At 37.5% G+C, this 22,692-nt stretch overlaps 1 protein-coding gene across 1 annotated transcript; it reads right to left on the reverse strand.

Annotated features, from left to right (window-relative positions):
- Positions 1-1,063: 1,063 nt before the first annotated feature.
- Positions 1,064-19,319, reverse strand: LOC108579424 (putative zinc finger and SCAN domain-containing protein 5D). Its single transcript, XM_017943344.1, has 5 exons — positions 19,196-19,319; positions 16,937-17,328; positions 2,659-2,928; positions 2,000-2,389; positions 1,064-1,654 (listed from the first exon to the last, which is right to left on the reverse strand). Exons 1-5 carry the CDS (start codon positions 19,317-19,319, stop codon positions 1,406-1,408), a joined length of 1,425 nt encoding a protein of 474 aa, XP_017798833.1. The 3' UTR covers positions 1,064-1,405.
- Between the last annotated feature and the right edge of the window lie 3,373 nt (positions 19,320-22,692).

The following is a 22,692-nucleotide window of genomic DNA, read 5'->3' on the forward strand; positions in this document are numbered from 1 at the left end:
ATACATAACACAATACATCCACATTTACACTATAATTCCTCTTAAATCAATGGTTACCCACATAAGAGAAAGACGTGGACGAACACAATAACTTAAACTTTAATCAGTCAAACAGTTTCACAATGCAAACCATACCACAGTCTTCGAGCTTAAGTAATTTGGTCGAGTTTCCAACAGAAATTTCTTCTCCTAATCTTATCGTATGATATAAATATCATTTGTACGACAGCGAATCGTCTCAGAATTCGATTTACGAATAGCTAAACAATCATCTCGGGAAATGAGAGATAAGGATTGTTCGTTATTTTTCTACATAGCCTGTATTCACCCTTAGTTAATCTCAGGTATAACACGGGTGTCTCAGGTACTCTTTCAAATGAATTTTCGTTGAATCTATAACAAAAGATACCTCGAATCTTAATAAATAAATAAATACAAAAATCTCAATAATATTATTTGGTAAAATTTTGTATAAAATTACTTCGCTTCTGTGACAAGATGGAAGAGAGACACGCATGATGTAAAAAAACAAGGATCTCGGATGAAAAGCGACAAAATTGTGATGTGACTGTTTATGAGAAGAAGAAAAAACAGAGAAATAATTGAATTTTACTAAATATAATAATTTTGTGTCCCTTGAAAAAATTTCCTTTCAATGTGGAGTCAAATGTGTGAAAATTTATTTCGTATCATTTATTTACCGCTTACTTCTATAAATCACTTTTGTTTGTTTTTATCCCAAGTCCCGTGAAAATTCTGAAGAATATGTCAGACGTACAATAATTTTACTGTTTTGTACGTTGGATCGTTGATCCAAATAAATGTTTCACAGTTTTCGTTCGTACAAAATCTTATTGTGTTAGTTACTTTCACAATGATGCGATAGTAAGGAATATGCAAAACTCAAACTGAAACAACCTTGTATTCTTAAACGCTAATTTTCAATTAGCGTTGTATATACATAGTAAAACTCTTTCTAGTACATATCGTTGCGTATTCATCTTACGTATGTAAATACGAAATGTAACGTTTAATCAATTTACAATCTTACTAATTTGCCTTGCTAGTTCAACTAATACAAAGAAATTCAATTCTTTAGAAATGAAAGAGTATCAAGAATTAATACTTATTGCACTTAAATCTTTGGTAACTAGTTGGTCTCCCAATATGCGCCAATGAATTTCTAATTGCAACAATGCGTTTACGTAAAAAAGGTAGATTTCAAACGACATATTTGCCCTTCTTTGTTGAACACCATTTGCTAGATAAAAAGTCGAAAAAAGTACCTGATTCGCGTCGTTAATTGAAGAAATTCGAAAATCTTCATCACTCTCTAACTACGTGATTTCTTGCCCTTAGAAAAATACTTTTTGTGAGAGTACAAGAGAAAATAAACGAAAATTTATTAAATGATATCCTGACCATTCTCAACTTGACAACCATAATTGTCCTTATCTTTGTTCGAATCGTTATTTTTATCTTCGTTCCCTTGTTCTACGGTATCCTCCTCTTGTTCTTTATCTTTTCCGTCGTTCTCAGCGGAAGCAAAATCTTCGCTTTTATCTGCCGAGTTCGCAGAATGAGATTTGTTCAGGAGAGAACTGAACTCACCGAATTTCAAAATCTCTTCCATGGCTGACTGTTCCAAGTTTACCTGTCACAGATATTTCAACCGTTATTTCTCGGATTCGTACAAACTTTTGTATCAAATTCTACGAAATAATTTTCAGAAAAAACGAAGACGAATGTTCAATTTCATTTGCTGTAGTTTGCGTTTGCTTACCATTGTGAACGAAAAACTTTTGAAACATTCAGAATGAAACTGAAAATAACCAAGTTCGTTCTTACTCCTTGGCGTTCAAGTAAAAAGGGGAGAAAAAAGAAAGAAAAAGCCGATGTTATTTATGAAAATGTTAGCAACTGAAACGAAAAGTTTGTACATGTTTTTACGCAAAGCGTTGAAACGCCGGAAAAGCGGTATTACGTAAAAATATCTAACCTTTCGTGGTCTGCCCCTTTTCCCTTTACCAGGTACGGAAGGTGCCGAATGACAACTCGAACTCGATAAACTATTCTTCCTCTTCGGCCACTGCAAGTGTGAGTCTAAATGCTGCTTCAGTTTGTCCTGCCTGGCAAACATTCGGGGACAGATGCTACAAGCAAACGGTCGTTCACCGGTGTGAACTCTTCTGTGTCTAGCCAAATGAGACGCTCTCGTGAAGGCTAAAGTGCATAAGTCGCATGAAAACGGTTTGTATTGCGCTTTCTCAGATTTCGGCAGTATCGGCCTGCTATCTTTTCCTTCGTTTAATCCTGCCCGTTTCGTGAGAATATCGCTCTTTTTCTTGACAGTTAACCTTGGATTGTCGTCCGACCTCTTCGAAGAGTCCTGAAAACAAGGTGACGATATAATAGAAATTAATGCTAGAAACGGTAATGAATCTGAACTTACAAGAACACTCGTAATGATCAATTTTGCGTTCGACAAAGCAACATGTATTTTGCTTATTCGTAGAATCAAAGAATTAACTCCGATAAATTAGCATTGACTGTTATAACTATCGACGAAGCTCAATACGCGTAATTTCAATGGAAAATAGTCAAATATCGACGATCTCGAATGTACAACCAATTTTAATCGTGATCATCTCTTCGTACCAGACTTGTATCTCGTTCTTGTAAGTCGTCGTTCATTTGTGTGTCCGATACCGTAGGCTCCACTGATCCATTGTTGAAATTCGGCTCAGATTTAACCGCATTCGGCGAATCCTCGTAACTTTCATCCCTGGTAGAATCGTCCCTCGAAATTATGCGTTCCTTTGCTCTGAAATCCAGTGGATCGCTGTTCCTCGTAGAACGTCCCACAGAGACTCTTTTCTGACCTTTGAATCTGGTTTCTCGTTTATACATTGGCGGTGGCATACGTCTCTAAGTGAGTTAAGAAAACTACATTATCCATAAACAAAATTCTACTCTTATAAACGTATTAACGTATTACCTGCCAATATGATTCATTTCTGAAGAACTCTTTGTTAATGAAAAATGACGGTTTGTTTAACCCTCGGAAGGCGAATGGTTTTACAGACGAATGCAGGGTCATTTTAACTCGTAGCAAAGTGTCTATTCTACACGGGTTTTAAGAAGGAATTGGGTATAAATGTGTATACTTTATACTGAGCCGCCTGACTTTATCGCTGTTGAGTCAAAATGACCCTGCATTCGTCGTACGAGGGTTAAACAATGTAAAGAAGAACGATTTAAAAGCAACGTTACGTTAGCAGGCCTTTGAATATTATAACATCTAAATGTAATAGCATCGGGAATAAATAAACTAGTAGAGTTTTTATTCTTTAAAAATATGTATTTGAAAATAATTGAAACTTTTATAACTGGAGACATTGTTCTCTCAAATCTCCGAGTGCAAAGTGTATTTTTGAGGAAATTAACAAATAACATTTCAGTTAACTTCATTAGTACGTCACCGCGTACAGATACTAATCTTCCTACTAAATTTTAATCATCGATCTTTAGTTCTGTGTCATTTTTTATTGAATGGTCACTTGGGCAACTGAAGAAAAACTAAGTTCATAAGGCCCAGGAAAAAAAAACAGTAAAAATCCTCTTTGATATTTCGTTAACATTTGAAGTCTTCTTTGGGTTAATTAAAGAACACATCTTCGTTACGATATAGGAAATACTACAGTGAAAATAGAAACATTGGACTACGTAAGAAAGACCTTGAAATTCCGGAAGTCCATCAACAATGTAGATAGGCAAACTGTTAGGTATTGGGTTTATGACATGGACGCCTGTTTACGCTATTCCGGTGCTCACTCGTAAACATTCAATAGACATTGACATGTCATAAAACCTTTCGCGTCACTCTGATCGCCCAAAATCCCGTTGTGAGCGGGCTACCCTTGGGCCTCACTCCCCCGCCATCGCGACATACCACCACCCTGCCAACTTGGAAATTCCAGGGTGGGTGGCATGCTCGCGGGCCAGGGAGGACCGTCCAAGGGGGTAGACCCGTCCTCATTGGCGGAAACCACCACCTTGTACCCGTACACCCATTTATAAATAAGCGCACCAATGCGGCAAAAAGACGTAACGAAAACACACCACCTAAAATTGTCACTCTTCAACATAAAGCCTTCGTCTTCCAACATATTAAAGTACGTGAACACACACCACCTAAAATTGTCACTCTTCAACATAAAGCCTTCGTCTTCCAACATATTAAAGTACGTGCAAACTCTAAGTCACCACGACTTCACACCAACAACCAACCCACACCAAAAACCACCGACAATCCTGCGCCACCAATCTCGAGCATACCGCTTGCTCGAAGCGCACGACGCAACACAAACAAAAGCTTAATAAAGAAGACAAAAGTACCGTGGAATATACAAAAGTCAATCCTCCCTAAATATACACAGCGATACAGAGCTAAAGTGGGCAAATAAATATCTTATTGTAGAATTCCAACACGCAACCTACCCAAGTAAATGGGTACACCTAAATATTTCCATTGTTTGTAGATATATTATATGAAAGAACTGTTTAAAGGAATGAACAAAATGATAAAAAGAGAAATCTCTTTCATGGTCATCGGTATTTTTCTGTTATTTTTTTTATATCTTTACAGAGAATAAAAAGACAAATTCTACAACCTTCACAACGTATCATTCCGATCATTTAATCTCGAAATATTTTCATACGAAGGTAATAGGTAAATATTTTTTGTAATTATTGAATACATATCAACTCCTCAAATGTAAAATACACCTTATGTTTATTACTTTGATTAATGTTATTAAGTGTAGAACGGAAGAAACTATACAGTTAGATCAAATGATTATTTATGGTTTCTTCAGAATTAACGAGCGATAGATTTACAGTGCATACCCAAAAGATAGCACACGTTATATTTTTGCATATTTCATAGAATTTTATGGAATTTTATGAAACCTAAGTCATTGTGTATGTGCTCTACATTCCTTTTAAGAAAAGATATACAAACCATTAATTGAGTAGAACATGTTTCGATAGACTACTACAAGCTTTGTGGTGAAGTGTGATGGTAGGTGTACAATTCGCCCGGAAAATACAATTTCTCACTCACCTCGGTGTCATAAATTACACTATTATCCATACCGTATTGTAAACGAGAAAGTTTGGCTATTTTGCGATTACGATGGAGCAACGATTTATTTTTTATAATATCATCGAAAACAGTAAAAGCGACTGTGCAGTAAAGTGAATTCACCGACCCGGCCGTAACATCAGCTGCTGAGGGTTGCCTTGAAAGGTCAGGATCGGCACAATGATCCACTTCCGTCGAAGCAGGTTAATTCGTGGACGAATGGGTAAGTTTTTCACAAGTAATACAACACTTTATTTTTTTCGGATAACGAATAAAAGTGTCGAAAACAGTTATTAACACTGTAGCGACCAGCTACAGCGGAAAACATTTGGCGAGCAGACTACCAGCACGGTTTATGACGTGCGCGCTTGAAAGGCTATTTTTGAGGAAACCGTTTTTAGCTTATTTAATTTCTAAAAATTCGACAATGCATGTCCGCGTAGAAACTTTCTCCGACGGCCTCAATAGCAAATTGCCGCATCATAAACCAAGGGTTTCCGAAAGGTCAGCCGTACGAGGCCCAGAGGCCCGAACCGGCAGGTCACGAGTACTTGACCTGGAGGAAACTCAGCTGCCCGCCAAGTGACGTCAGGGGAAAAACCTCCCCCGCCAAGTCGCACTGCGGTCCCCGAAAAAGCGTGCCAAGGGCGCAAGGGACACGCAGCGACTTGGGGAGAGAAATTACCTGATTGGTTAACACCGATGCGACGACCTAACCTAACCAATCAGGTACGATTAACAGAGAGCTAAAAGTTAATAAGAAAAAGCGAGGCGTGAGGAGGCAGTCAGGCACGGACCTCCAACGCCGACAGTCCATTTAAATAAAGATCGTACTAATACCGTGAGGGTACTTAGCGAAACCCTACACACGTTTCGTTATTTATAATAATAACCATATTCCTTCAACACGTTGAATGCCGTGGGGGTAATAGGTGACCGGCGGTCTCAAAATTAGTAAAAGCATTTCATTTGAACAAATGGTGGTATTTGTAAAATTTTCACCTAATGCATCACACAGCATATTTAAATAGTTTTATTTCTAACTATTGACATATTATTTATGCATATTGCAATGTGTTGTATTAGATGTGTGTTGTATTCTTTTCGGCACCGTGGACAAGTTACGTAGAATTGGTCCGGCATTCAACGTGTTAAATGACTTATTAGTTTATTTGTTATTCATGAATAACGAATAATTCCAGATTATTTTTAATTTAAGACGATGTAACATTTGCCGCACTCATCCCTCGATACCCACGCTGTGCCAGTGCGTTTGTTCACGATCGCGCGCGGATGAATCTCTGCGCTCCCATGTCTGGGCGCGGGCTCTACGCGCGCTCTGATTGGCCAATGTTTTTCGTTAATAATTCAAAAACGAAGCTTCAACCAACATTTTGGCAAAGGAAAAAGTTATTCAGAGTCACCCCAGCAACCCCCCATTTCCGGGTGTTACACTCTTTACGAAACACCCTGTATATCGTAGCAGTTGTAAACCTAATGACGATCTTGAAATTGAAAAAAAAACACCTTGAAGAGATTTTTCTTTTTGTCATTTTGTTCATCTCTTCAAACAGTTTAACTTCGCTCTAAACAAGTTTTTCATATATCTATAAGCAGCGGAGATATTTAGTTGTACCCATTTACATGCGTTATGCTGTATACAGGGTGTTGCATTTAAACGAGAACGGTGGAATATCTCACGAGGAATTGAATCTGCGAAAATAATGTTCCTACAAAAGTTGTTTGGTATAAAGGAACACATTATGTGGTATTAATTATTTCTCTGTAAATGTAATAGCGAGGAAGATATCATAGTCAAGTTAATTTTTTTTTTAATGGAACCCTGTATTTTTTTATTCACAACACGGTAGCGTTTGTTGAGACGAATTCAACGATGTACCACACGAAGTCATTTTCTTTTATGAAAAATCGTAAACTTAGTGAAGAATCGGGGAGTCAGGTCAAATGCTACTAATACAAATACTCCACGATTTTACAACTTTCCATAAAACCAAATAACCCAATGTGGCACTTCGTTGAATTCGTCTCAGCAAACGGTATAATATTAAAAATAGAAGAAGATAACGTTCCATTTAAAAAGATTAACTTGACTTTGATATCTCACCCACTACTACACCTACAGAAAAGTTATTTAGACCACCTAATCATCCCCTATATACCGAACAACTTTTGTAAGAACATTTTTTTTACTATACTTCAATCCTTCGTGAGATATTCCACCGTTTCCAGTTAAGCGGAACACCCTGTATGTATAACCTAACTAGGTAAACCACTTACAGACGAAACCTGAGTACTGTGCAGAGATGAGAAATTCCCTGACATAACGAACGCAGGTCTGATTGGTTACAGTGTAATAGGCCCACCTTCTCTTACAGCAGCGCTGTTCAAAGTTGTCTCTCGGAAGACAAACGCCGCCCCCCATCGTCCGCCGTTATCATAGTACAAAGTCGCTGCAGACAATAAGCTTCTTTGACTACGAAAACGTTAGGCTTTTATGGTCGCTTCCTTAGCATCGCGCGATTTCCTTGACGACGAAGACACGCTGCGCTAAAAGAACGCTCTGGCGGGGAAGCAGGCGCGCGAGGGGCCCCTACGCTGGACAACAACAAACTACGCACTCTCTTACACCATCGTAAAGACAAGGTACGTGTATTTTTGTTATTGGCCAAAACGGTCACATCTACTAATCGGGTCATGTAACGTCGCGTGACGAAGAGAACAAACGGGACACGCCGAAATTGAATGAGATAGAGCGATGAACTTCAAAACATTGGCGTAAACGTAGATTCAGAGCGTGTCTCTCGTCTTGAAATGTATCCCCTGTACGTATGGAAATCTTACTACTATGTCAGTGTAGGCCGCCAAAAACCTTAAGGTGGCGGCTTCGAGAGCGTTCAAAGTGGAAACAGACTGTGCTGTCTCGCTAGCCATTTCCTCATCTCTGCATAGTATACATTATACAGGGTGAGGCACCTAACTTGATCCCCTCGAATAACTTCTAAATTATGAAAAAGATTATTTCTACAAAGGTTACATGGTATCAAGGGGGACATCGCGTGGTGTACACGACTTCTTTATAAGTGGAGGCGTTTAGGAGATTTGAAGGTCAACTTTGTTTTTTTAAATGGAATGCCCTATTTTTTTTTACGGCAGTTCGAAAGCACATTAATTTCCAAGTAAAAAAGTATTAAACATTGTTTGTCCTAAAGCTAATAATTAACAAACGTGTCCAGTTTTTTCCTTGCGGGGTTAGCACACCCTGACATCCTGATAGGAATCTTTGTAAATTTTTTCAGTAAATATAAGGAAATATGTATACGGGAAATCAGTTATAAAGCGATTCCAGTACCACTATTTTGCATTAAAAAAAACATTTTTGTATACACTACGGAGCATAACTACAGCAGCGCTACAATTTTCCAGAGTTCTGACGTTCTAAGTAATGATCTCTAAATATTAATAATATCATTAATAATATCAACATTTATTTAAAATGAAATATAATTATAAACGAAATATTTCACTGGTGCATATTTATAGCACCAATTTATTTACAACATATAACTATATTAAATCACAATGAAATGTTAACATTTAAGCGATTAAGTAGGACCTCCTTTTTTATGTATTAGTTCAAAGATGCGATTGTGCATACTTTTAATTAGATTTTTCGAAATTTCGTCACTAATTTGATTCCACGCTTCAATAACAGCAGTTTTTAGCTCCGAAATGTTTGAAAATTGCTGATTGCTCCCATAAATACGCCGTAACATAATACCCCATAGATTTTCGATTGGATTCTGGGGAGCATACAGGCCACTTCAATAAATTAATATTAAATCTTTCAAACCATGCTGTGGTTTCTCAGCTTTTAAGTATCGGAGCATTTTCTTGCTGATAGATCCATGAAATTTGATTGTTTGCATAAATAAAGGATAGTAAATGATTATTTATTAGGCTGTCCGGAATTAAATTGCGGTTTTTTGTTATGTCATATTTAGGGCTTTTCTATACTATATATTTTAAATTTACGTTTATTAAGTAATATACCATTTGAACGCGTAGACGTCGCTCTATCATATAAGCGATACACTTTTGTTTTTCACCGTAATTTGTTCTGTGTATAACTTAAAACCGTAACAGTGGACAAGAAGCAAATTCGTACCATATTTTTATATGAATTTAAATTAGGACGTAAAGCCGCGGAAACTGGCCGCAATATCAATCATGTATTCGGTGAAAGCACAACTAGTGATTATAATGCATAAAAAGTTATTTGTTAAACAAGCAAGTTTGGTAAATCGTAAGGGACCAATACTCCTACACGATAACGCCCGCGCGCACGTATCACAATTCACGATTCGGAAGATACACGAATAAGGTTATGAAACATTAAAACACCCTCCTTATTCCCCCGACTTATCCCCTACAGATTACCATTCTTTTAAACATTTGGATAACTTTTTGCGAGAAAAAATCTTCCGCAATAAAGAGGATGCTGTAAACACCTTCGTGGAATTTATTAATTCATTAGATTCTATATGGAAATTATTTCGATTAAATAAATTCATTCTAAGCAAATTATTTCCGGACAACCTAATAGTATCTCAATATACTCCATACTATTCATTCATGAAGTAGGAAAAGCTAATTGAAGCTTGCCACTGGAACAGATTGCATCCGCTGAAATTACGCTTAGAAAAGTATCTTTCTTCTTTACGAAGGTCCCTTCAATAGGGAACTAGTCCATCTGAACCGTCTAAATTGAATTTTCCCTCCTTGGAAAAAATAACCTAAATTAAATTCTACGAATATTGAACATAAAGCTACCTCTCGGTTTATAAAAATTAATAAAAAGTAAAATTAACTACATTATTCCAATTTCTACTCACGTTTTCACGCGCGTATTCAAGCCTGGCCATTTCGTGGCGTTTTAGAAGTGTGGGCGCAGATATCATTTTTTGTCTTATAATGTTTGGATCACGTTTAAGGACACGTTGGACGGTCCAATGAGAAACGCCAAGTTCACATTCCGTCACAATTTTTTTACAACTTTTCGTCCTCCTTTTCTATTTCTCCCATAATTAGTAGGATCGCGTAAAAAATTCGATACAACATTATGAGATCACCCGAGCTTACGTGTGATTTCATGAATTCCCATTTCCTGCTCTCTGTATGCTAAAATTGCACTTTGCTCTTTTTCATTATGGTCGTTACCGCGTGGCATTGTATAAATTAACTAAAAAACTTTGTGCTCACGAAGAATGAGCTAAACACTTGGAATGAGATAAAAATGAAGGTGGTATTATTGTTTTGCACCTATCCTAAAGCAATTATCGATTGCATCTCAATATATACATAGACAATTTCAATGATTTTTATCTACAGTCCATTATTTACAATGCTCTCATCATACAATTGGTTCCTTCGAATTATCTTCTTAAAGTTCGAAAATGGTAAAAATGTTAGTGGTGTTATACTTATGCTCCGCAGTGTATATCCAAATATACAAAAATATTTTTTTTTATGCGCATAAAATGGCGGTGCTGGAGCACCATTCAGGCTGCCTCTTTCAACGATGGCGTCGATTTCAGCCGTTTGATTTAAGTTAGAACAAAAAGCTAAAATATTTTATTTTCTAGATGACATTTGCTTGCGAACTACTTAGGATTTTTTTTAAATATTTATTTTTGTATACATGGCAAGCATTAGAAGTAAAAAATCGATTTTAGCCAAAAAAATTTGTACAAAAGCGTCTGTAAAAGGATGAGTTTTAAAGATATCGAAGAAATCCTACGTACTTCGCCATATAATCTAGTAAACAAGATTCTGCTGAATCAGTTAAAAATTGAAGAAGTTATCGACGCCATCATCTTCAAAAGCACCATCTTGAGAAAAATACGTTTAAAATTTTACTTTATGATTTTACATAAATAAAACGAGAAAACGTTAAATCTATCTTCACTCTGCGATGCCTACGCTGTACAATTGTCCTTCTACATCAATTTCTGCCTCCTCTGCCTCATTTCTGACCGATCTCGACACTTTTCTCGCATTTTTAGCGGCATCGGTCATCGATCGCTCTACGACCTTACGCGGCGAGAGTCCACTTCGACGCAACAATTATAGCATTGAACGCCTATGGTCATGCCCGAAACTTGCATAATTTACACGATACTTAACACTAGGTTTACGGGATGCGTCATTTTCACACATTTCGAAGTTCACTAGGAAAATCACAGAAACCGTTTGCATTTCTCTCCTACCACTTGTGCTTATTGTAAATTTTATATAAATCTGTTGTTCATATTATCATTCATTTGTAAGTTAATAGTGAATAATATGTTGTTTTTGAATGAAGTAAATTGCTTTTTAAAGAAAATACGCGGTTTCATTCGCGCGTCAATTTGACACGTGTCCGTAGAGATAGGTATATAAGAAATGTCCGCAAACCTAGTGTTAACAATTCATCGTTAAAATTACAAACTGCAGTAACCGTAGCAAAGTCAAACACAGTTTTGCCAAGTCTTGACACAACGATTCTTCGCATACCTTGGATAATTGTTGACCTTTTGATAATTACATTGTAAAAACCGTAATAACAATTCGAAAGATTAATGATACCATCTATAATCGATATCAATGTCTATTACTCATTAGATAAAAGTGTTTTTTATACGTGACGAGTTCAGCCACTTGGAGTCGCTCGACGGCAATCCGGCGAGCTCCGACGCGCTTCACGAAATCGCTGTTAAACTAATAAAATAAGTTGAATTTCTCACTACCACCAATTGGATATTATTATTAGAACTATGAACTATCGATTAAGCTAAGGAACGATTGCGACTCTTTTAATTCATCAGGGTGGACTAACACCTTAACTTTAACAGTTCAGATTTTTCTATCTACTATTTCCTCTCCTCTCTTTTTACGTCCCTACGTTCAAGAGTTTTTCCTTTATCTTCACGCAGCCTTGGAAGCACACATATGGCGTCCAGACTTGTGCGAGTTCGAATGGATTGTTTTCGTAATGATTACTCTATGGTCATACGATCATTTCATAACAGACTACATGTACACGGTGCCTGAGAGGTGAAGATGGATCTTTCGAACATGTCTTGTAAACAAAGTGTGTAAATCAACGGTAAACTTGAATTTGTTTGTTTCAACAGTTACTCCTTTTTTGTAAGTGTAGATTACTACACGGTCACTTCAAAGTAGTACGTTCAATTTGCCTTTTTCTGCTCTTTCATAATACCTAAACAAAAATATAGCGTTCCATTTTTAAAAGTGATCTTGAAATGACGCTGAAAAGTGAAAGAGAAAGATTTTCTTCTCAGATATAATATTGTATGTAAAAGGATAGAGAGAACCTTTTTACATTTTTCTTGTATCCCTTAGCGTTTAATAGTTATTTCAAATGATGTACAGTGGATTCCGGTTAATTGGGACACATTGGGACCGGACTAATTTGTCCCAATTAAACGGCTGTTCCAAAAAAGCGAATTTCAACAGGCAAAATCTGAAGAACGTAAAAAATGAAGCCAAAAATGATTTATTGAAAAACGTATGTAATATTCGGTCTTGAATACAAATGTGTGTTTAAGCATGCAAACAAAGCTAACAATAAGTAATAAAATAACATTAATACGTAATCAAAAATAAGTAAATAAACACGTATTTATATTCCGTTCTTCAGTATCTGTCCCAAATAAACGGCGGTCCCAGGGGTCTTCTAGTGTGACGGTTTCAAAAAATCGATTTTTATTTGTTTGCATATATCGAAAATACAACTCTTTAAGAATGTACTCCTGAAGTTTTATAGTTGTATTCAATAAAATAACAAAGTTATAGCTCGTTTAGTGTGACACATCAAAGGCCGGCGATAGGGAGAATGTAAATTGCACTGAAAACTTGAAACGCGTTTCTCTTGGAACCATGTTTTCTGAAATGGTTGCCACTATCTGGCAAGAACTACTGAACCAATCGAACTCAAATTTTGCACATATCTTCAGAACATGTGTGGCTACGGTCGGTAGTAGAATTATACCAAAATATATATTTTTCTGATTTTTAGAGCCTCTGAAAGACGAAAAAACGTCGAAAAAATCGATACTTCGTATTCAAAGTGCCGCCATTTTTTTAAATTTCAATATTTTTCTTTTATTCTACTACCGACCACAGCGACATGCATACTAAATAAGAATCAATTGGATTTTTTTATTTCTAATAAGCAGAACAGCTCAAATCATAGCAACCATGGACCTACTTCTTTTTTCATGCTCCTGTTTGACGTGTTCCACAGCAGCCATATTTAATTATTTTTCAACAACAAAAATTTGTAACGATTCTTCAAGGACACGTAAATACGTAGGAATAAAGCTCATGTTAATAACTTTTACCGTACTTCTGTAATAAATTAGCAAAGAAGGCCTAAAAAAACGGCCGTCACACTAGAAGACCCCCTTAGACTAGAGACACCCTGTATTTACAGGAAGGAAACGAATTCGAGTAAAAATTGAACTGTGCACAAACTGTCTTCACATGATTCCATAAAAATAAAATGGAAAAATGCAATCGAAATACAAAATCATTTGGCCAATCCTTGCAACGTATCAGAAGATTAGTGAAATTTTCACCCTACGTAAGAATCCACAGCACAACACAATTTTCATTGAAATTCCTTAACATTTTATGCTTTTACGGATAACTATACCTAGAGGAAATTGGTGAAGTATAAACACCAGAATAAAAGAACGTAAACTGCAGTCAGGTGTAATCGTTGGTCACGATAAAATTAGGGAATTATCTTCAATAACCCCAAAGTATTATGTAAATCAAAAGAATCCTTTCCCAAAAGATACAAAGAAACCAGAGAAATCTTATAATTTCAAGTATCCCAGTAACATTAACTGGGATACAGAGTACCATTTTTTTTTTAATCTAATACACGCCTATTTCTCTTTTCAAGTGTTTAGTTGACCAATTGATAAGAGGAACATTCACGATTGGTAATCAACAATCTATGATATAAATATGGTGCTTCGAAACATCTAGTGCAAGATACGCATTAGTATGAACATTTCGAAAGCCTCGAGGAGCAAAATCAATAATGTTGAAAATGTATACAACTTAAATTAGAAAGATACAAAAGTTAGTATATGAACTTAATTAGTCTGCCGATGATACGAATGTATCGAACAAACTTCTTTTAATTTAACTCAACCTCTTGACGATACGAACTTGGAGACTGTTTCTACCTTAATCATAATGAATTATTAAGATATCGATGAACGTAAGAAAGAAGTATCTCGATTAATGTACTTCTCTTATTTGTTTTCAAAAAGTTTTGTACCATCTGTTACGTCCGAAACCTCCAAGCCTAGCGAACCTCTCTTGTCTTCGGGGAAACCATAGAAATCCTACAACGGTCACACACTCTGCATTCACCAAAATTCCTTCGGGCAGTTACAGCGAAAAGACACACAAGGGTAGTGCAATAAATCAGGTAAGAACCGGGCGCGTCACTCGAGACTATGCGAGGCACCGAGAGCCCGACGCTCGAGGGCCGGAGTGCCACGCGTCCTGTTCATGTCTCCGACATCCTTCGATGCCCCAAAAAGGAGGCAATTGTCTAAACTTGGGTAGGCTCGCTGTACTGTCCGGAAAATTCCCAAACTATCTATCCTTGGTTCATGTCTCCGACATCCTTCGATGCCCCAAAAAGGGGGCAATTGTCTAAACTTGGGTAGGCTCGCTGTATGTCCGGAAAATTCCCAAACTATCTATCCTTGTTTCAATCTTTCCTCCTCCAACCCATTCCCACCACCCCGAGGACAAGAGAGGGATGCAGCTTAAAAAACCAACGCGCTTCCGGCGCGGACTCTCAGTTGTATATCCCTGCATCAAGGAACGCCTCTGTACAGAAACCGATAGTCAGTAAACTTGTGTGAATTAATCCTGCGGTAGTCACTGTCGCCGCCCCTATCCCAGGTAAACTCCTTGAATGGACTGACCGAAACCGGGGACCCTGAGGCACGAAAGGTACGTAACACATCTTACGAGATTTTGTATTTTCTTTGAGTAACAAAGGAAATAATATTATCGCAGAATATCTTATATTACCATTCATAAATATTTACAGCGATTCAGCTAGGTGTGCCATCTAAACTGTTGGTTGCATGGAAAAATGTTTCAGACAAAAGTTATATGGTATCAAGGGGAGCACACGATGTAACAATTAATTTATATTGCTATTTCACTTTCTTACCGGGATACCAAGATCACATTGAATTTTGTAACGGTAATGGGTAAAATTTGACTCTACAGTTGGAAAGAGTATTGAACCCTGAGTAAAAAATTATTAAGGTGTGTGGGTTCGAGGACTAATAATTACTGAGATATTCTTCAGGGAATGCTGACAAACTTTCATGGCCGGATTTGACGCCACTTGACTACTTTCTTTGGGAGCATCTAAAAATGAACTTAACTGCGAGCCAACGACACCTGAAGATATGAAAAATCGTATAATAACAGCACGTAATGCTATAACATGCGTAATTTTCATTTATTAATCGACTACGCACATTATTTTGAGCATCACTTGCATTACAAATCGTTCAAAGAATAATACCATGGTAATTATTAGTTTTTAAGCGTTCGATACTCTTTCCAACCGCAGAGTAAAATTTTACCCATCACCATTAAAAAACTCAAGGTGGCCTTCATATCTCGATAAAAAAGCGAAATAGCAATATACACTAATTATAACATCGTGTGCTCCCCTCGATATTATACAACTTTTGTTTGAACCATTTTTTTCATATAACCAACAATTTACAAGTAATTCAAGTGGCACACTTAGCTGAATCACCCTGTATACTAATCTAACATTATTTGTGTTCACAGCCACAATATAATCTAATGTTCCTTTTAATAATAGCAGTTTACAATCTAAGCAGTAAAGTTCAGCTTCATTTTGTGACTAGAACATTAGAGGCGCGCGAGAACCCGAAAATATCGGGTCGGGTCGGGAATTTTTTCCGGGATTGGATGACACTATCGGGAATTTCAAGATTTTCGGGATTCCCGGATGAGACGGGATTCTCGAAAGTGTCGGGATTCTCGAAAGTGTCGGGATTCCTGAAAGTGTCGGGATTCATATTATTAGAACAATGTTTCTGCACTTTTTGTTAGGATTTATGGAATATACAATGTCTGTGTGTCAGTAACACGGATACTAGGATTGGTGCGATTTGACGTAAACAAGCCGACTGCGTAAACATTGTGTACGCTGTAGTGCAGTGTGCTTGAATAGTTTGAGAAGCCGCGGTCGTGTTCGTTAAAGCAAGTCTGGAAACGGCAAATGGGTTCTCAACATTTTCGAGAATCCCGGTACTTTTGGGAATTCCGACTCGTTCGGGAATCCCTGACGTTCTCGAGAATCCCGACACTTTTGGGATCCCCGAAATTATTGAGAAAGTCCCGAGCATCGGGTTCTCGCACACCTCTATAGAACATAAATCAATTTTCAAGCTAAATCTACCAACGATAAGAATCCAGGGACAGAATGTTGCTATATCTGAAATAGCTACATTCGTTGCTAAATACGAATTAGTTCTATTCTGAACACTAATAAAGAATACTTGAATTAAACGAGTTTAATTTATTCCATTTAAAAAAAAAAAAAAAACAATCATAAGGGGAATTTGTATTCAATCTGATTCGATTTCTATACTTATTTGCTTTACGGTATTCTTATTAACTTACGATTTGCGTTTCTGAAGATCGCAAAGGTTCGTCGAAACTATCCTCGTGTCCATCGATCACCATCGGATCGTCCTCCACTTCGATTTCCTCCACCTTGATGTGATCCTCCAACGATTCTACGGAAGACTGTTTCGGTAAGAATGGAATCACGGATGGTTCCTTTATGTACTCAGTTGTGTGAACTCTTGTTTCTATATGGCATCTTTGCATTCGTGCTTCGACCCTTGTGTAAGGACTGCGATTGTTTTCTTGGTTCCTCTGGTCACCAGAAAGACCGCGAATCTCTAGATCCGTCGCTGTTTTAATTAAAGAGGGTAGATGTTCCTCTGCAACGTCGATCGAACCACGATACATAAAGTCTAGGAGACACTCCATTTCTTCGACTGCAACGCCTAGTGGTTGAAACACACTGTGTAAGTAGAAGTAGTTTATAATCTACCTTTCAAAATTATTAAACATCCAAACGAGTATCATAAATACACATGTATAACAATTGCATAAGCAACAGGTGGTGGGAAATAATGAAAGAGATACCTTTTGTCTAATATATGTACGTTACATCTCCTATTTCGCCCGTTTTCTATAATAAAGCTTACAATGTGTTTACGATTTTAATCGTCTGATGCCAGCCAACAAACCACATTATCACATTATCACCCAAATAGCACACGACGTCTTAGACGTCATTCTTGGTCCGAACGTCTCACGACTTGATCTGGACGTCCCGAAGACGTACGAATCGGTGCGTTCTAACAACACATAAAAACTCCGTCTTTAAGACGTTTTCAAAATGTTTCTGAAGCCAGCGTATAGTGCTTCGCAGCGCCACGTTTCAAAAACAATCTTGATTTGTAACACTGGACGTCGCGTCGTTCAGACGTCTTTTGGACATATTAGGTTGGTCTATAAGTTCGTGCGGTTTTCATTTCGTGTTCGATTGTCCTTGTCCGGTCGCGCAGCCCACCGGCCAGTAATGAGCCATAAACTAATAAACAGTCCTTTCCAGCCGTCTTCCTAGCCCCTAACAAATTCCTTCCCTACCATAAAGCAGTTCACGTCGCATCCTGGTCATGTTTCCTATCCCTTTCCCCTTTCCGGGTTTTTCCCATATTATTTAAACTTTTGCCCACCACCTTCACCCTCACGTTCTCCTTCCACTAGTTTCCTAATATCCAATCACACCTCCGCATTTTTCGAGACCTTCTTTTCCACCACCTTCAACGTCCAACCAATCAGAACATACACCGACCCAATATATACCCACGCACCACCACAAAATAACAGTTCAAAATACACCCTTCATGAGAACAAGTAAAAACCAAAAGACACATCGAAAGTATCATTCCTTACCTCCGGAAACGTTCGTAAGGAAAAAACACTGTACGATACGCGGTGTCGAAACATCGGAGTGAAGAGTTACGATCTTCATGAACGCGCCGTATTTAGTAAAATAGATCGCGTTGCATCGCGAACTCGTGCAAAAACATTTCGTATTGAATGAAATTCATAACATTTGCCTATCGGCTTTTGTTCTCTTCTTGTATGGTATCGTGAATTTTTTGGTTTTGTGCAAACAATAAACAGTTTTTTGTTCAAAAACAAACTTGGTCAGATCAACAAAAATGAGCATCTCCGGCATATTTTACTTTATGAGTTTAATCGTGGTTATGAAGCTGCCCATAACATTTACATCGTCTACGGAGAAAATTATGTTACTAACAGAGCAGCACAAAAATAGACAAGTTTGCCATAAATGATGAATCGACCATTTTAGTTCGATGAGGAAAGTTTGGAAGCTCTGCTTTGTAATGACACTTATTAGTCGAGAAGATGCACTGTTCTCATTAAACAGTGCTTCGTCATTTAAAGACAATGGGAAAAGTGCAAAAACTTGGTTTATGGATTTCACATAATCTGAGCGAAGAGAACAAAAACCAGGAAATACCGCACGGACTTATGGACCAACCCAATATTTAGACTTTTACTTGACGTCTTTAAGACGTTCGCAAAACATCCGCGCAGCTATTTTCATAAAATTTTGAATATCAGCTTATATTAATTTGAAGTATACAGGGTGTTCGGCAATAGTTGATAAAAAATTTGAGAGGTGCTACTACAGCCAAAATAAGACGAAAATCAAGAGTAACAAAATTGGACACTTCGTTTGTTAGTTATTATCATTTAAAAATATCCCTGTGTTCTAGCAAACGTTCCTACACCAATGAATGTAGAGCATATCAAAACACAAGAGGTACATACGGCGATCCTTCAAGTATGGTCGACAATTTAGCTCGTATAAGTTGTAGAGAAGACAGTGACATTCAACGCCGTAAACCACGTTACCAACTCCTGCGACACTACCGTTCGCCTCATCATAACACATGTGTATGTCGAAAGTTCTTCAAACGTGTATTCCATTATACCGTCATATAATAAACGCAACGTGTACTATGCATACAATGCACACAATCCACGCAGGTCATTGAAAAACAATCACTGTACAATATTCAAATACACGAGCACACTGACTTATTATTTTATAACTATAAAATAATGAATAACTAAAAGAAAGAGATTAAAATGAGTGCTATGTTCACTTATCCGCATACAGTAACTCTTCAAAATTTTCACTTTCGTTGTCGAAATGATTCTGTTCTTCCAAAGCTTCCACCGTTTTATGGACACATCTGGTCTACTTTCTCCATTGTTATACCCTTGCTTAAAAGTATGCTCCCACATACTCAGACCGTTCCTTATCAATTTTAAGTTAGACATAGGAAGCAAAAACATTAGCAAAGGGAGACGGATGTTGTAAATTTTGCTTTCTGAATAAACTTTTGACCACTACCACGTCGTGTTTTAGCCAATTGGAGGATATCCCCCTCCTGAAGGAACCAATCACGTCTATTTTGATTTTTATAGAAGGCTGAAACAGCTTTGAAAGGAGAAAATCATTTCGATAACGAAAGTGAAACTTTTGAAGAGCTACTCGGCATAATAAGCGAACTTATTTTAATTTTTTCTCTTAATGTTAATAATTACTAAAAGTTATACATTACTCTACAGTTTTAAAATAATAAGTTAATTCGTTTGAATTTGGTATAATCAGTTAAATTTGATTTATTACACATAGGTGTAGTTTTAATATACATACACTACCATTGTTCCGTCCATCCGACGGAATATACATGCTATTATATTTTTCTGCTTCATCAGATTGCCAAAGTATTCCTTTTCTCCTAATGAGAACATTGTTCGACATTCAAGCATTGTCACAATTGAGAGGATTAACGCTCAGTGACACAATAAGGTTGTTCACGACATGGATTAGAGCATCCTAGTTTCGTGCTCGTTAACACCTTGCCATAAAGCCTTTCTTTATGGTTTTCGACACCGCGGGACATCACGAATCCTAGTGGTAGCCTACCTGCCTCGAATCCCGTGAAAAGGTCCCGTGACCTTTGGGCTCTTTCTCCCACTAGCGCACTACCGCGCTTTCCCTTTCCTTCGAAATTTGGGAAAAGTTGTAGCTGCACCCGCACCAATCGGAACGATTTGGAGTTTCGTCTCCCACCAAAATCAATCCACCAATTACCGCTTTGCTTTGGCATTCTGAGAAGTATAAATATTAAGAACACCAGTACAACCAGACCAGTACACAGAGTACCAGTAAAAGAATCAGTGTGAATCTTAGACCAGTATCCGACCGTATATCGTACATATACGCGAATCCAACATCAAAAAAGTCCATCACATAGAGTCAGTGATCGGAATCAAGGTAACACCAGGTGACAGTGAGTCAAGGTGTTGCCTCAGTTAGTGAGACAATAAAGTGAAGGCACACGTGGCTCTTCGTGCAAGAGAAAAGTTTCTATTTAGTTTAAACCGCGTTTCAATTAGGTTTTCAAACGAAAATATCGAAACAACCACGGAAATCTTCGCTTAGAGTCTACTAACAATAATAATCTGCTGCACAACATTAATTTGTCGTGCAGCGTAGCGAGAAGCACCGACCAACGAAAATCGTTTCGGTGCAGCACCTACAACCATTCATAAGTATTTGCGCACCCATTTATTCACAATGTTCTCTGTTTCAATAAGAAACACCATTTAATCTGTTTCCAAGTAAGAAACTAAGAATTGAACTTCTTTGGTAACCCTTATTTAAAAAAGTAATATTGAATAATTTAACACGTCTTTGAATGAAGAAAAAATAATAGATGGACAATGCTTATGAGCGGTAATATAAGTTTATCTTATTTTTCCTTAATTTCTTAATCTTATTTGTCTTTTTTAGTTTTCATTTCGTGCATACGCGTGTGTGTGTGTGAGCATACGGTTATTATTTTTCAGTCATTTATGTGGACTGTGTTTGTTGTGTGCATAGTGTAGTGTTTGTTATGTTACAATATGTAATGGAATACACATTTGAAGAATGTTCCAACTTGCATCTGTGTTTTGGTGAAGCAAATGGTAATATTGCAGAAATTGGTAATGTTGTTTACACCACAGAATGTCACTGTCTTCTTCTTTACGACTTGTATAAGCCAAGCTGTCGCTCATATGTCGTTGGTTTTGAGTATCGCTGTATAGATCGACCAACAAAAGTTGAAAGTTCAAGGCGGAGTTGGGGTCAGGAAGTGGGAGATGGAGGAGAACTTGTAACGTTGTCGCTGTTAATCAGCCAATAGCAATAGAGTAAGTCTATCGCACTTACTATTCCACGAACTACCATAGGCGACAGATGAGCCTCGTACCGATTTTTGAGGCACGGAAACGATGGCTGTCGAACTGTGGTGCTTTTCTTCATTTCGTTAAAAAAATTTTGGGTTTCGTAAACAATTTTTTAAAGATCAAAAAACTATCTTGTTATTGAAGAATAACAAAAAACTGTTTAATTTACACTTTTCTAAATCTTAAAAAATATTACCAGATTTACTGAGGTTTTACAATAACAGTTTATAACATGTGAGTCATTTGGAAATCGACGTCTTAGGTGCTGTTAAATGTTTATCTTGTGCGCCGACACACGTAGGAAGACAAGGTGGGCACGCGATCTTGTCATTTTCCCGTTCTTCTATCAGGCGGTTCGTTGAAAACAACTTATCTACAGATCGGCAAAGCAAAGAGGAGGATTCTGACGTCATCGTCTGACCAAATGAGCGAAAAATGAGCGGTCAAGCCAGCCCCACTACTCTTCAGTCCTACACTGCCGCCGTTTGGGGGGAATTTGTGATGTATGTAAATGGTTTAGACAAATGATTTTCAATCAGCTGTCGACAATGAAAGAAAAGAAAACTTTAACGATTTCATCGATTATTGTTTGAAAAATGTTGCGTTGCAATCACAGAACGTGAGGAAAACTCGACAGTTGACACGCTCGCTGCCACAGACGCAGCATATGCGCTTCAGAATGTACCTATTAATCAGCGTGCTACCGACTTTCTGATGTCAACGAGCATGTTGAAACAATCGAGGGCTATGACCGCCATACGTCAAACAGCGACGATTAAAAAATTTCAATGTTTCCAAGTTTCATCTTATCTGTATGAAAATAGCACCGATGAATTGGTGAGATGCTCCTGATGAAAATGAATCCAAACAGGACATAAATCAGAGTAATTCTGCCAGTCATCAATTTAAATATCCCAGATTTTCTACGATACTTGAAGAGCGATTTCTGTTATGGCTATTCCGAAGTACGTCGTGTTTGAACTCATTTTAACTGGGACAACCTCGTCAATCCATTAGTACTA

Source organism: Habropoda laboriosa, unplaced genomic scaffold (genome assembly GCF_001263275.1).
Source record: "Habropoda laboriosa isolate 0110345459 unplaced genomic scaffold, ASM126327v1 scaffold17, whole genome shotgun sequence".
Taxonomy (NCBI): Eukaryota; Metazoa; Arthropoda; class Insecta; order Hymenoptera; family Apidae; genus Habropoda; species Habropoda laboriosa.

Excerpts from the sequence above, each read along its gene's own strand:
- LOC108579424 (XM_017943344.1), bottom strand. The coding sequence starts at position 19,319 with ATGTGTTATGATGAGGCGAACGGTAGTGTCGCAGGAGTTGGTAACGTG. Across the intron at positions 17,329-19,195 it reads ACCATACTTGAAGGATCGCC|GCGTTGCAGTCGAAGAAATG; the intron begins GTATGTACCTCT and ends TTCAACCACTAG. Across the intron at positions 1,655-1,999 it reads AAAGGGGCAGACCACGAAAG|GTAAACTTGGAACAGTCAGC; the intron begins GTTAGATATTTT and ends TATCTGTGACAG.